The following is a 15,583-nucleotide window of genomic DNA, read 5'->3' as shown; positions in this document are numbered from 1 at the left end:
AATACAGCAGTATCTGCATATGGGCTGCCAGAAGGGAACAGCGGGGCTTCTCAGCTGGCGCACATTAACCCTGCCAACTCTGACTGCAGGAAAATTCAAATCCGATTGTCCTAAACGCAAGCCAAGGCTTTCTCTCTCCATCTTTCTTCATGGTGGTTGTTCTTAAATACAGAGTTATCTTGACTGAGCTTCCTTCTGACAAAGGCTTCAAGTTAGGAGGAAGAAGCGCAAACAAAGGAGGAAGCCACCGTATTTACTTGTTCTAGATAGTATTTTGATCCCTTTCTATACACTGATCTCTGTTTGCCTCATCTCAGTGTTCCTGATTCTACCAGATAATTTCTGTCCTCCTTTATAAATTAGAAAATAGGCTTTAAAAAAATCAAAAGCAGTCCAGGTTTCTCCACTTATCTAAGGAGCTAAAACAGTTATGCAGAGCTGTACCTTGGTCTCAGCAGTGACCCTAGGCAATGACCCACCACGCCATTTCCCAAGCCAGGGCTGAATATACAAAATCTAGTAATTACAGGACTTCAATTTAAAACAAACTGATACAGTCGCTATGAATGTTACTCTAGACCATGAGGAATAAAGCCCAGAGAGAAAACAGAGAGACCTGCCAGGCATGGCGGCTCACACTGTAACCCCAGCACTAGGAAAGCAGAGGCAGCAAGCCCAGGAGTCTGAGCCAACGTGGGCATAAGGTATAAAAAACGAACAGGCCAGAGAGATGATGGCTCAGTGGTTAAGAGCACTGCCCACTCCTCCAGAGGACCCAAGTTCAGTTCCCATCCCTCATGTCAAACAACTCACAATCTCCTGCAATTCCAGCCAGGGATCCAAAGCTCTCTCCTGGCCTCTGCAGGCACCTGACATTCCGGGCTTACACAGCATGCACATGAAACAAAGTAAATCCTTTTTTTTTTTTTAATTGTTTTTTGTGGTTTTTTTTGGCTGGGGGTGGGGCAGGTATTTTTTCCAAGACTTGTCTATGTAGCTCTGGATGTCCTGGATGGAACTCACTATGTGGACCAGACTGGTCTTGAACTCACAAAGATCCACTGGTGTCTGCCTCCATGTGTGTTAAGATTAGAGACCTGAGCCATTATGCCTGGTCAAAGGGAGTAAATCTTTACAATAAATAAATAAACAGAATTACTTTTGACTGCTGCACACTCAAAAACACTAGTTATTCTACATATTTTTGGAATTCCTTCTCTACAAGGAGCTGTATAGGTGCCTTTCTACAAAGTTCTCAACGTTCTTCCCATCAGCCAGGATACATTACTGTCTGGATTTGAAGACTCCTAAAAAGAGAAGGCATATCATGTCACCAGTGCCCTGTTAGGATACACTGATATACTGGGTTGTATTTGCAGAAATGGTAGATGGGCTTGGATCCATACACTTGCATTCTTGCTTGTTTCCCATCCCAATCAGTCATCCATACTCATGGTGAGCAAAGGCCAAGGGAACATCAGCCTATGGCACTATCTGGAGTAAGTGTGACTCTGCTCCTTACCTTTTTATACTACTGCAACTTATTGGGATCCAGAAAATAGACTGCCAAAAGTATGGCATTTTGGCACACTGAATACTTTGAGTTAAAGTCTGGAAGGGCTCTGAAATAAAGTCTCTCTCCTGATCTTCTACCTGCCAGTGTTCTACTCTCCTCCAAACTAATCCATAGAATTCAGAATTTTGTTCCTGAAGGTGGACATGGAAACTGGAAATCCTCCATCCCAAGCCAGCCATAAAAGCTGGAAATTCACTCCTTTTCTTTTTTCTTTTGAGACAGGCTGGCCCTGAGTGAGTGCTGGGATTACTGATGGGCCACCACACTTAACTTCATTTCTCTTCTCTAGATTTCAGCAGTGTCTTGCTGCAGACAGAGAGGAACGAAGGCTACAGAAGAAGCCCAGGAAACGGAACAGACAGGCCATGCTGGGCCTCCCCACTCAGTCTCCACTATTAGATTATACCTCAGCTAGTGCATTCTATCCAGCCATCCCTTCTTCACCAGACCTGAGCACGACGACCACTTTCCCTGGATTTGGAGGTCATCGTTTATGAAGCTCCGAGCACATAAAACTCCAATCCATCACTGTGCTTTGCTTGTTAAGCTGGTTTTGCTACAGAAGACTGGGTTTCGACCTGGAGATGAAAAAGAACTACACCTCAAGAGTGACCGACAAGGACTTCAGAGTTCATTCAAGTCTTAATTCAGCTGGTGCCCAAGCACATTTCCTTCTCTTGGCTTTTTGTTTGTTTGAGGCAGGGTCTCATTCTGTAGCTTAGGCTAGCTTCAAATTTATAATCCCCCTGCATCTACCTTCCTACTGTTGGGATTGCAGGTGTATGCCACCACATTCCTCAGGGTTTTGTTTATCTCATTTTTAACTTAACTTCTCTATATACTATGTTTTGTGGCAAGCTACCCTAAGTCCTGTCTAAAAGCAAATAAAAAAAAACAGGATTCTATAGTTAACTGAAAGGAACTGTGACACAAACATACATTTCCAAAATAAGTAGTGAAATTTTACTTTACTTTAGCTCTATGTGCCAAGAGTAAAGGGAAGGATCAATCCTATGCTGAAAAAGAAACGCTACAGTCTTCTGCTACAATCAATTCTTCTACAAGTTTTGAAGTATTGAACTCAGAACAAAATTCTCATGAGCTTAGAGAAAAAGTTTCTAGATAAGAAACATATTTACCATTTCCAAAGGACTCTCTGAGCATCCACTAAATATAAAAGATTCTGAATGATACAGGAGACACATGACTTAAGAAAATGCATGTTCTTATTGCAAGCTCAAGTCCAGCTGATGGAGTGGTGGTGTTTTTGCTCTTTTGGGGCAAAATCACACACAGATGGTTACTTATGAATGCATGGCCTTAGCTTGGCTTGTTTCTAGCCAGCTTTCCTTATCTTAAATTATCCCGTCTACCTTTTGCCTCTGGGCTTTTCCCATTTACTTCTGTAAATCTTACTCTTACTCCATGGCTTGTTGGTTGTGTAGCTGGGTGGCTGGTCCCTGATGCCCTCCCCTTCTCCGGCTCCTTCTCTTCCCAGATTTTTCCCTCTATACATTCTCTCTGCCTGCCAACCCCACCTATCCTTTCTCCTGCCTTACTATTGGCCGTTCAGCTCTTTATTAGACCATCAGGTGTTTTACACAGGCACAGTAACACAGCTTCACAGACTTAAACAAATGCAACATAAACAAAAGTAACACACCTTAAAATAATATTCTACTACAATGGAGTATGGCTAAAGTTATTCTGTGTGGTAGCCCTGGGAAGACCTCCATATTTTAAAAATCATAGAGGTTGTCCTGGACTGGAGAAAGAAGGGAGACCTCCCTAGAAGCTGGTACCCCAGAGCCGTGTGAAAAGATGAAGACATTCAGCAGCCTGCCAACAGTTCCTTCCTGAGTGAAAGTGCTCCTGGCACCATCACGGTGCACAGGGAACAGAAACACAACAGGCAGCTGAGCTGGGTCATTATGGGATGCAGAAATGGAAGCCATTCCTCGAAGGAAGCCAGGCCTATGCATCACACTCAAGTTCTGCCATCTGTAAGGAAGCAGATTAACCATTAGGAATGACTCAAATGTGAGAACATACCAAAGGACACTGGAACCAGACTAAAAGGGGTCTCACTAACCAAACAGGATAATTTAATCATAAAAAAAATACTAAAAGTTATGACCCACTCAAAAAAATCCCCAAATCCAAGTCCACACTGATATAAATAAAGCAAGCTCTCTTTAGAATAGCAACAGGAAAGACAGAAAGAATGATGGCTATAAAAACTACCACTGAGCAGTGAAGGCCATCAGTGGATGCTATTCTAGATGCTACTCTAGAGCAGCAGTTCCCGGCCTTCCTGATGCTGCGGCCCTTTAGTACAGTTCCTCATGATGTGGGTGACCCCCAACCATAAAATTATTTCATTGCTACTTCATAACTATAATTCTGCTACTGTTATGAACCATAATATAAATATCTGTGTTTTCCAACAGTCTTCAGAGACCCCTGTGAAAGGGTTATTAAACTCCCACCCCAATGAGGCCAAGACCCATACATAGGTTGAGAACCACTGGTCTAGAGGAAAAGGGTTTTGAGGCACAAGCTATCGGTTCAATCTGAGAACACATTCGCATAAGAGACTGAGCAGGAGCAAAGGGAGAAATGGTGAGGTTAAAGTGGAGCTAGCTAGAGGACACCCACCTAGTGATCACTTAACGCCTCCAGTCAGGCAGGGCAGCCTGTGCTCTGTCAGGTGGCATGGGAATGTCATTTTTCTCCATGACTGAGTCTAGTCATCACAATGACATGTGGGTCCAGATTGGTCATTCTACACAAGGTAAGGACTGTTCTTGTAACTTGGCACAGATACAGATGTCAAGGAAAGGTCAAGGAAACTGCTCCTAAGCGAGTCTGAAGAGGTGTGACAACCAAATGCAACATGCGTTCAAGGGAAATGCCGGGGACATGTGTCGGGATAGTCAGCAAGCTCGAATGTGGCCAAAGACTGGATGGCAGTGAATCCATACTGACTTCCTGATTCGGAGAGCTGCATGATGATATGTGGAATCATGTCCTTGTCTGGGGAACTGCACACTGGAGTGTTTAGAGATGAGACAACCTGTCTGCATCTTGCTCTTAAAGGCTTCCAAAAGATGAGACATAACATGGGGGACAGGGGTCAACTGGGAGATGCTAACAGCTATATGAGCAAATACACGAGCTCTTTTCATGCTTCTGAAAGTGTTCGTGTGTCTCTGAAATTATTTCAAAATACTTTAATGACCCAAAAGGACATCCAGTAAAGACATAGCTCTAGATCCCAGGAAATAGAGAGACCAAGGGACATACTTTGACCCTACAGGGAAAAAATGTCAACTACAGTAACAACAGGATTCAGTGTATTTATAAACAACTTAATAACAGTTCCTTCCTTGTCCTCACTGCTGCCCTGCACGAATCTTGGTTCTTCCTCTGGTTTACTGCTCCCTCTTGGGGGAAGAGGGTGCCTTCAGGACTCTAATCTAAGTAGTTCAGAATGAAATTTAGAATCCAGCTCCACAAGCTGAGGCAGCAGTACTCCAGCAGATCTACCTATAAGTTCATTACTGAAGAAGCCAGCAGAGAAGCTTGACCTTCCAGTGCCTGCAAGTGACCCTTCCTGTTCACCCAGGAGTAGAGGAAACATCAGCACATCCAAAGAGTACAGGCATCCTCCTTCCCACCCTAAAATAGTTTTAGTCTATACTAAGAAGACTGCTTTTCCAGGTTAGGCTGGTAGGAATTCTCTCTCTCCGTGGAAAAAGCACAAGAGACCAGGTCAGCTGTTCTTCCAAGAGAAAGTGAAATCACTTTCTCTAAAGGGGCCTTGTATGCTAAAAACCAAGAATGACTTTGCTCAGGCTGTTCTTCTCCACATCCTTCCTTGAACTTACCTGTCTTCACAATTTCAAAGCTAAAGTCTGTTCTACAGAATATTCCTAAGAAGTAAACTCTGTAACAGCTCAGCTATGGTCTCTCTAATAGGAATAGAAAGGGTTTTCATAGAAACTAGTCTTGTAACCTAGCCCCTTCAGGGCCCTGCAAAGTCTGGTTAGAAAGGTGGGGAGAGAAAAACAGAGGAACAGGGGGAAAGAGATGAGAGAAAAGAGAGGAGAAGAGAGAGATGCAGGGAATCTTGTGAACTTCTCTCCTCACTATCTGGAGTAGAAAGGGTGAAAGCCACCAAAGAGAAGCCAATCTGACATAAATAATGCATTAAAGTTCTTAATCTGATTAATCTAAATTTAGATACTTTACATCCATCCAAGTAAAGAGATAAAAGGCACTTTAAAAAAGAAATGTATTTTAAAACTCAAAGGCTTTTATGAATACATAACCAAGACATTATTCTTCAGAACAATTCTGACGCATCAATTAGCTAGACATGTGAAAAGCAAAACAGTTCTGAGATCCTGCTTCCAGCTTCCTGCCCAGAGAACAGTGCCCCAGGGAACAGAAGCGTAATTCCAAAGTGAGCCTGGTCCAAAGGTTCCCACAGCCACACGGCACCGAGCTGGGGAATACATCCACACCATTCACATTACCCAGAAGAGGGCAAAAATACAGGGCATAAGATTGGCACTTCAGATGGGGAGAGGAGGTTGTCAACAGGTCCCCATGCTGTGGCTGGCTTTCCTTCAGGGCTCTGGTCTGGACTTGAGAGGAACATACATAAGGGGCTTTCACAGAAACCCTGATCTATACAGCTCAAAGCAAGAGTGCTCATGTCCCTATCACCACTCACATGTTCTCTGTCAGCTCTCAAGTTCCAAGATCCCAAACCACCAAAGAACTGAATCCTGAAGCCCAGAAAGGGACTGACCTGAGACTGGGCATCCCCACAAGGGACCCAGCCAAAGTCCTGGGAGGTAAGAAAGAAAAGTGCACCTTCCACACACCCACATTATATTACTGATTCTCTGTACCACATAGAGGCTATTTTCCTACGTGCAGGGTAAATTCACCTTGGATCTTGCAACTCTTGTGTGTGTGTGTGGGGGGGGGGAACCCACCTTTCCATAGGAGCATCACATCTTCCTCTAAGAAAGGCAAAGATGGGTGGATCACTAATGGTAATGGGATGGGATACATTCGAAACGAACCACACAAACAGGGCAATCATCACTACTCACAAAGCATACAGAATATGCTTTTTAAACATATTTAAGCATATCTAAAATATGCTTTTAACAACTCCTTTTTAAAGTTTGTTGTTTCTTTTAGCAGAAATGGAGATGAGATTCTGGGCCTTGCAGTTAGGTAAGCTCTCTCTACCACTGAGACATGGTAGAGAGAGCTTACCTAACTCAACTTACCCCTCAACTCTTTATCAATACAGTATTTTATTTATTTATTTATTTATTTATTTATTTATTTATTTGGTTTTTTGAGACAGGGTTTCTCTGTGTAGCTTTAGAGCCTGTCCTGGAACTCACTCTGTAGACCAGGCTGGTCTCGAACTCACAGAGATCCACCTGCCTCTGCCTCCCAAAGTGCTGGAATTAAAGGCGTGTGCCACCACTGCCTGGTTTCAATACAGTATATTTTTTTAAGATTTATTTATTTATTTAGAAGAGGGTGTCAGATCTCACTACAGATGATTGTTAGCCACCATATGGGTGCTGGGAATTGAACTCAGGACCTCTGGAAAAGCAACCAGTGAGTGCTCTTAACCTCTGAGCCATCTCTCCAGCCCCAATACAGTATTTTTAGTGTGTGTGTGTGTGTGTGTGTGTGTGTGTGTGTGTGTGTGTGTGTGTAAAAACATATATGCATCACACACACACCTGTAGAGGTCAGAGGACAACTTACAGGAAGAATTGGTTCTTTCCTTCTACCATATGGATTCTGGGGCTTGAATTCAGGTCTTCAGTCTTTTGTTTGTTTTGTTTTGTTTTTCAGACAGGTCTCTGCATAGTCATGGCTGTTCTGAAGTATTCTATGTAGACCAGGCTGGCCTCGAACGCACAGAGATCCATCTGCCTCGGCCTCCTGAGTGCTGGGATTAAAGTTGTGCACCACCATGCCCTGCTTAGGTCTTCAGTTTTATATGTCCTTCATCCCATCATTCTCCATCTCTTCAAAGACAGGTGATGGTTAAGGAGGGAACCAATCTGTAGACACCCTTCACTGGGGCCTGATGAAATGCTAAGCTTCCTTTCCTAACTGCAATTCTGGAATGGCGCATCTCAGGTCCCCGGGTAGAATGACTTACATAAAGAGCTGCTGAGTGCATGAACATTGAGAACTCACTTCTCACACCTTGATGGCACTCTGGTCTAGTTAGTACTGCGAGAAAATCATTCTTTGGGACATGAAAACAGTTATTTTGGATAGGGCCTGGACTCTGACTTCAGCTCAACTAGACACAGTGGCACATGTCTATAGTGCCAGCTACTCAGGAGGCTGAAGTAGCAGGATCACACACGCCTAGGAGTTTAAGAGAGATGGGAGACAGACTGAAAAGGAAAGGGTGCAAAGGCTATTGTGCTCCAAGAGGCCATTTCCTAGTGAGGTTCTGATCAGCAAAGGTGGTCCCTAAAGCCCTGAGCCTCAGGGAACAGGAACCAGGTAAGGGGCCTGAGGAGGGTGTGTCACATTTTCTTTACTGAGTGGGATAAGGTCTCCTACTACGGTAAACCACGGTTCCACAGTAGGACTCATATTAACAGTCTCTAGGAAGAGTGCACTTGTACTCCTATGCCAGTCAGGGAAGCACAGGAGCCATGGAAGCAGACTGGACCTGGAGCCTGGAGACCTGGCTCCAGTACAGCGCCGTTTTGTCCTTCCGTACACCTTTCTGTCTTACTCTCCCCTCCCTCCAAGCCCATGCTCCCCCTTGCTAATCCAGCGTTCACCACACCCCACCACAGGCAAGAGCCACAGCTATTAATACCTAAACGTGAGCTGTAGTGTCCACCGTCTCTAAGTGTCACAACGATGTATGGTGAGCATTATCACTCCCACCTCAGTGAGACAGGAAGGATCCTTTTTTGTTTGCTGGTTTGGATTTTGAGACAGGGTCTCACTATGAAGCCCAGGCGAGCCTGGAACTCTGTATATAGCTCAGACTGATCCTGAAGCCCAGATCCTCCTGCCTTCCAAGTGCTCAGCTCCCAGCCACAGTACCATTGCTGACTACACTCTGTGCTGCAGATTTCCAGGACGAAGTCCGTTTTCAGTAAGTGTTAGTGCCTGGCTTCTGAAATTCTACGAGTGACCAAAAGAGGCCCAAGAGTGCCGAGAGACACATCTAGTGAACAGCAAAAAGCAAACAGCTATTAAAACCCCAAGAATTAAAATTCATTTCCAAAGGCCTATAATCTAGCCACTCGACCTCCCTGTTTGCAGTTTACGTGTTACATGTGTGTAAGTTCGAGGTGAGATTAGACCTCTGCAGAGGACCAAGTTCAGGCCTCCAGCTTCTTTCCCATCACCCAACGTATGAAAATAGGTGCTCTGCAATAATAACAGTTATCATTAGTTTTTCTTACAAGTGTAAGCCAAAGTCGGGCTGCACACCTACAGTCTCTGCACTCAGGAGGTGAGGCAGGGTACAGGTTTGAGGCCAGCCTGACCTACATCTTGAGACTCTATTGAAAGAAGAAAAGGAGGGAGAGTGAGGGGACTGGTATCCACTCACCTAAGGCAAGGCAACTTTCTTGACTTGACTCTTTAACTCCCATGTATAACATACTGACCAGCACATCCCAGGCCCTCACATATCTATCTAATAATGGCTACTGCGGGCCTGGGTGTGTACGTGTAATCCTAGCACTTGAGATGCAGAGGCAGAGGGATCCCTTGAACAGAGCTTAAGAGCAGCCCGGACGGACGAACACGGGGAGACTGTATCAAGAACAAATGGCAGCTGCTACTTACCAGCCCCTCAGCAGAGCTGCTCTAAACATGCAATACTAACTCCCAACAATCCTAGAGGTAAGGACGACAACCCCCATCTCCAGATGAGGAAGCTGTGACACAACACAGTTATGATCAGTTAAGACAAAGGGAGGCAACACAAATGACAGCCTTCCAACCAGGCATATATGAGTCACTCCAGCTTCTTAAAATGGAGCGCTTTAAGAAGAACTGCAATAACCAGGCCCTGCACTGGATCATAAAATAAGACAAATGTTTTTCCTTCTCCTATTTGGTAATGTTCTCCCCTGCCTGGCCTACAAAGGGTTCAAAGCCTTTATCTCACTGCTTCTGAATGCTCTAGCAGAGGAGAAGAAAAGACAAATAACAAAAAACCCCAACAGGTCGAGGGGTCTCTCCCGCATGGCTACATGAGACAACTTGAACAGTGGGGGAACGCACTCAATGAACCTTCTTTTACAGCTCAGTTTTCTTTGTACAAGCAAAAGCTCCTCAAAGCCACAACATCTTAAGAGCTCTATTTAATCTATACTGTGCCCACCACCACCACGCCACAGCCCAGGCTGACCCAGAACTCTCAGTCCTCCCATCTCAGGCTCCTGAGCACTGGAGTGGCTGGCATGGGCTGCCATGCCTAATTCCATCTACTACTTCTTTTCCTTTCTTCTTTTCTTTTGAGGGGGAGGAGCAGTGTGAGACAGGGTTTTGCTAAGTAAACCTGGCAAGTCTGGAAATCCCTATGAGGCCTAGGCTGGCCCTGAATTTAACAGAGACCCTCCTGACAGTGATCCTTCTAATTGCCCCCAGGGCTGAGATCACAGACACCCCTCCTACCCTGCCTGGCCTCCTGCTCACACTTAACTTGTAAAATCCTGGAGCTATTTATGTTCTATACACCAACTTGAGTGAATACATACCTACCAAAAATAAAAGAGAAGTGCTATTTTGGGGTTCTTCCTAGGTCTCTAGGGTTGAAAGTGAAAGTTTTAAAAAATGGTGTTATGTGTTATGCCAAATAGTATGCAAAGAAATATTTTAAAATGCTCTATTATTGTTGCCATCTTTTTAGTCCAACAACTCCAAAATATAGCTATTTCCAGATCTTCAGTTGCTCAAATATCACACTGCGTTAAACCAAGAAGGGCTTGTTAGGTTAAGAACTGAGTGCCCCTTTCCTCCATGTTCTGAGTCCCTATTAATCAGAAACCAACACTCACAAAAGAAAGTTGAGACACCTCCCAGTGACTCTGACCTAACTGTCAAGGAGCTAATTGTCCTTTACGGAGTAGTTCTACTCTCTAACAAAATAACCAAAATAACCAGGACAACAGCATCCTTCAACTAGACACAGAAAGAGATACTGGAAACTCTGGTGCAGTCGCACCCCCAAACATAGAACCCTCCCGGATGACTGGGAAGCATGGTATGGAACAAAATCAAACTGGTCCCCACCCTGTCATCTGTGCCCTCCTGGCATTTTATTGAGATGGGCACATTCCAAAGGGTAAAAAAAAAGCTTAAGTATGCAAAAATTAGATCACGATGCAGTCAATCAGAAAAGCCAATTAAGCAAGAATACAAAGGTGTTTTTGTATGTCTTAGGTTTGTCTTTAAAGAAAACAAAGGCCAACCAAGATGCTTGAAAATTTGAAAATCTCCATCTAAGTCAAATCCATTCTGATTATTTTTTTAAGGAGTAACTCTGAGACAGTCATTTTAAAGTCAGAGCAGCACCAGAGAGCTTTTAAAGCAAAGCTACAGGAGGGTCTTGGGATGGAGGAGGCTGCTGCAAAGCATGGCGGGCATATCCTCTTCTAGACAGCAAGTCTCTGGGTGTGTCAAAAGCTACCAGAAGAGGTAGAGATCACCCTAGAGCTCTCTATCTCCAGAGGTAAGTAAGATCTTTCTCCTGGCCGCGGCGGCACATGCCTTTAATCCCAACACTCAGGAAGCAGAGACAGGCGAATCTCTGTGAGTTCAAAGCGAGCCTGGTCTACAGAGTGAGTTCCAGGAGAGTCTACAAAGAGACACCCTATTTCAAAAAACCAAAAATAAATAAATAAATAAAAATACATACACAGAGATACCCTGTCTCAACCCTCCCCCCCAAAAAAAAATTGACAAGAAGAAAAAAAAAGATCTTTTAAAAATACATATATTCAGCCAGGCAGTGGTGGCATTTCATGCCTTTGATCCCAGAACTTGGGAGGCAGAAGCAGGTTGAATCCCTGTGAGTTCAAGGCCAGCCTGGTCGACAGCAAGAGTTCCAAGACAGCCAGGGCTACACAGAGACACCCTATTTCAAAAACCAAAAATAAATAAATAAATAAATAAAAATACATATATATATTCAGGGTGTGTGTGTGTGTGTGTGTGTGTGTGTGTGTGTGTGTGTGTGTGTGTGTGTGTGGTGTGGTGTGGTCAAGGTCAACTTTCAAGAGCAGGTTCTCTCCTGATCAACTTGGCAGCAGGTACATTTACTGGCTGAGCTATCTTGCTGGCCCAAAACAAGGACTGTTTAAATTGCTATCCTGGGCAATGGAACAGCATCATTGAAGACTCTATCAGAACTTACCAGCACATCTTTAAATCCCCTCTTCCGGAGTCTCAGACAAATTTAAGATATTAAACATACATCTAATATGAGTGTAGGGTTCAATTCACAAGTTCACCTTAAGTCCAAACTTGTCACCAGCATCTAAATTCGTATTTCTGAAAGTGTTAATAAAACACCTGTATCAGATCCCAGCATCTCTGACTGCTAATTAGACTCTTAAGACCCACCTACCAAGGTTACACAACAAGAATCCGTGAGACAGAGCCTGGGACATGGCATTTTTTTAATACAGTCCTGAGGTTATTTTAACCCACATTGCAGCTTGAGAATCACTAAATAAAAACCAAGGACATATCTGCTGTTATGTTGTCCCCCAAACACATCCATATGGAATGCCAGTGGCTTCTCCTTTCCATCAACTTCCTGAGGAGACACAGCGGCTAAACCCTCCAGTTTCCCTCCAACTGCAGTTTAAAAGCAAGCAAGGAGGATCAAAGATCTTGCAGTATTTAAAGTGATTTGGGACCTCTGACACATCCCAGAAAAAAAAAAAAAATCAAGAAGGGCAAGTTCTTTAAGGGCTCAGGACCGCCCCACTCCACCCCCAACAACAACAAAAAATCTTCCTTAACTCTTTCACCATAAGCCCAAGTAACATCTCTGGCCAGTTAATTGCTGGCACCTTTACGGTATCTTTTTCTTTGGCGACTCCAAATCCTATTTAGAGGGCATCTCACAGGGCTGCCTCTTGATTGGATTACAATCATTTTACACACCCAAACCCCCGCGCGCGCACACACATGCCAGTGCAGTCCCAAGGCGTCCAGGGACTCCAGGAACACCCAACTTGATGCCTAACTGGGAGGACTCGGCCCCCAAACTGCGCACCCCCAACTCAAAGCAACTTTCCCACTCCTCGCTTAGCCTTTTCGGGTTCTGCCTCCCGGTCCCGAGCCCTCGCCACCTCTCCCCAGGGATGTCCTCCCACCTCATCTCAGATCCCCGCGGCCCAGGCCCCGCGCCGCCCCCGCGGCCCACTCCCACGGGCGGCCTCCTCCCGGGGTTGTTTGGCTGACAGAGGTGCCACCCTCCAATTTTCCTCTCTCCTTCGGGCCTGTCCTCCTTACCCGCTGGCAGCGGGGCTTCGGCGACGTCGCCGGCAGGGCCAAGCTCGGCCGCGCCGCCGCCCGCGGGGGAGGAGGGACAACTGTGGCTGTGGGAGCATTTGATGTCGCGGAAGAACTTCTGGGTCTCTCGCAGGTTCTGCCGCAGCCGTCCCAGGTAGCGGCGGTAGCGGCCGAAGCCCCGGCACAGATCGCGGATCATTCCGCCGCCTCCCGGGCCGGGGCCCGAAACGGACTCGCCGGCCCACGGCAGCCCGTCGGCCTCCATCGCTCAGCCCGCTGTCTCGGCGGCTAGCTGCGCCGCTGGCCCGGCCCCCTCTTCCCGCCCCCTAGCGCTCAGGGGAGGCGGAATCCGCCTCCCAACGCCCCTGCCGGCGTTCCGCCGGGCCTCCAGCCTCGTCACTGCCGCGGCAGAGCAGCCAGGGCGCCGGGCACTGGTCAGAACCTTTCTCCGCTCCCCCGCGGAGCGAGGGAAGCGCTCACCGAGACACCGTCGTTGCGCGGGCTCCTGGGACTTGTAGTCTGGACAGGGTGGAATGTCACAACGCCCACGGGAAAGCGCGGGAGCAGGAGGACCGGACCGATCCCTGGGCTTACACTCGTTTCGTTTCAAACGTGTTCTTGCTCTGTACACAAGTCCCCAGGGAAAGGCAAAACCAGCGGAGTCCGAACGCCGGTAGAAATGGGGTACCTCAAATCGAGGCGAAAGATTTAAATAGTCGAAAGAGGAAATAAGACTGAGGCCAGAATATCTCTATGGTTACCCCAGATGGACACAACGGATACTAGAGAATTGATTGAAAATACCCTGGGAATAGTGAAAACTTTCCTGTTTGTGTGACAGTCTACGTTTTCTTTTTTCCTGCTCTAGATGTGGAAGGGGGTTTGTGAAAGGGTGGGTGAGATATAAAAGAAAGGACAGTTTCTTGTAGAGCCGGCTGAATAAGGGGAAGTTGAGGTCTGTAGCCTTCTAAAGCTTTCTGATTATCTTAACTACGTTTCTGCCAGTGTGGCAAACTTCCATCACTCAGACTGTCACGGACTCCTAACACAATCACAAAAGGGACAGAACTTGACACCAGTTAACCTCTTCACCTTTTTCCTGTTACACACACACACACACACACACACACACACACACACACACACACCTTGTAACCTAAGACATAACCCTGTTTTATCAACTATGATGTCTGGACAAGTTGATTTTTAAGGCTTTTCAGTTCTTAAGTCTAGCTTTAAAATTTTACACACACACCCAACTCATGGTATCTTGAGTAACCTGGGCTCTTAAATAAGTGATGTCATTATGTTAGATTAATTTGATGTGAAATATGGAGCCTTTAACAGGAACTTGTGGCACTTTCTAAAAGCCCACCGATTCAAATGAATCTGCACTTGGATGGAGGCTAGCTGCAAAGAGGGGGCCTCGTGTGCCTTCCAACTTACTCCTTCCTTTGTGCGTTCTCCACTGCCCATTCTTCTCCTTTACAAGATTGTATTACCATGCTTTCCAAAAGGCTCAGTAAATAAAACAGAAGTGAAAACACAAAATGGTAATTCCAAGAAAAGAAAGTTGATAGTGTTGTTTAAAAATAGAACATGGGCTGGGTGTGGTGGCACATCCCTTTAACGCCAGCACTTATGGATCTCAGTGAGTTCAAAACCAGCCCGATCTACACACAGTGAGTTCCAGGCTAGCCAGGGATACACAGTGAGACCCTGTCTCTTTTCTAAGAAAGCAGTGCATGATGATTCATCACACACAAGAATTTCCAGTTAGGGGGATCAGTGGAGAGAACACTCAGGCTGGAGGAGGAATCCATCTAGATGAGATACACACAGTGAAACACACCTGTAATCCCAACACTCAGGAGGCCGAGGAAGGATAATCACAAGCTTATGGCCAGCCAGGACTACATAACTAGACCTCATCTCAACATCACAAAACTATTGATTAGTACTTTATATTTTAAAAATAAGTAGGAGGAGGCCGGAGAGATGGCTCAGTGGTTAAGAGCTCTGACTGTTCTTCCAGGAGTCCAGGGTTCAATTCCCAGCAACCACATGGTAGTTAACAACTGTAACTCCAGTCCCCCTGCACTGCACACATGGTACACAAACATACAGGCAAAACAGCTATACACTCAGAATAAAAATAAAATAAATCTCAAAAAATTAAGTTAGAGGTTGAGGCAGGAGGATGGTGAGGTTTAAAGTCTGTCTGGTGTACATAGCAAGTTCCAGGCCAGACTTAGGTAGTAAGACCTGTTTCCAACAAGAAAAGTGATATAAGAAACCGGTACAAACTTCAGAAGATATAAATGGTACATGAGGAAAACTAAGTCTCCCTTGGTTTTCCATCCCTGTCTCCTAGTCACCTAGTTCCCAGCAAGATGCAGCCACCATGGTAAAAATTGCACACATACTTTAAACATAAACACCACA

The 15,583-nt window shown here is 45.5% G+C and overlaps 1 protein-coding gene across 1 annotated transcript in view; it reads right to left on the bottom strand.

Annotated features, from left to right (window-relative positions):
* The window catches only part of Dstyk (dual serine/threonine and tyrosine protein kinase), a 49,117-nt gene extending 35,509 nt beyond the window's left edge, over positions 1-13,608 (bottom strand). Inside the window, 1 exon segment of the mRNA XM_052736902.1 lies at positions 13,139-13,608. Within this exon segment, the coding sequence (XP_052592862.1) occupies positions 13,139-13,403 (265 nt within the window). The 5' untranslated portion in view covers positions 13,404-13,608.
* Between the last annotated feature and the right edge of the window lie 1,975 nt (positions 13,609-15,583).

The sequence above is a fragment of the Peromyscus californicus genome, unplaced genomic scaffold (genome assembly GCF_007827085.1).
Source record: "Peromyscus californicus insignis strain IS unplaced genomic scaffold, ASM782708v3 Scaffold_14__1_contigs__length_90479793_seg_2, whole genome shotgun sequence".
In the NCBI taxonomy this organism is placed as follows: Eukaryota; Metazoa; Chordata; class Mammalia; order Rodentia; family Cricetidae; genus Peromyscus; species Peromyscus californicus.
This window is presented reverse-complemented; position numbering and strand designations above follow the sequence as displayed.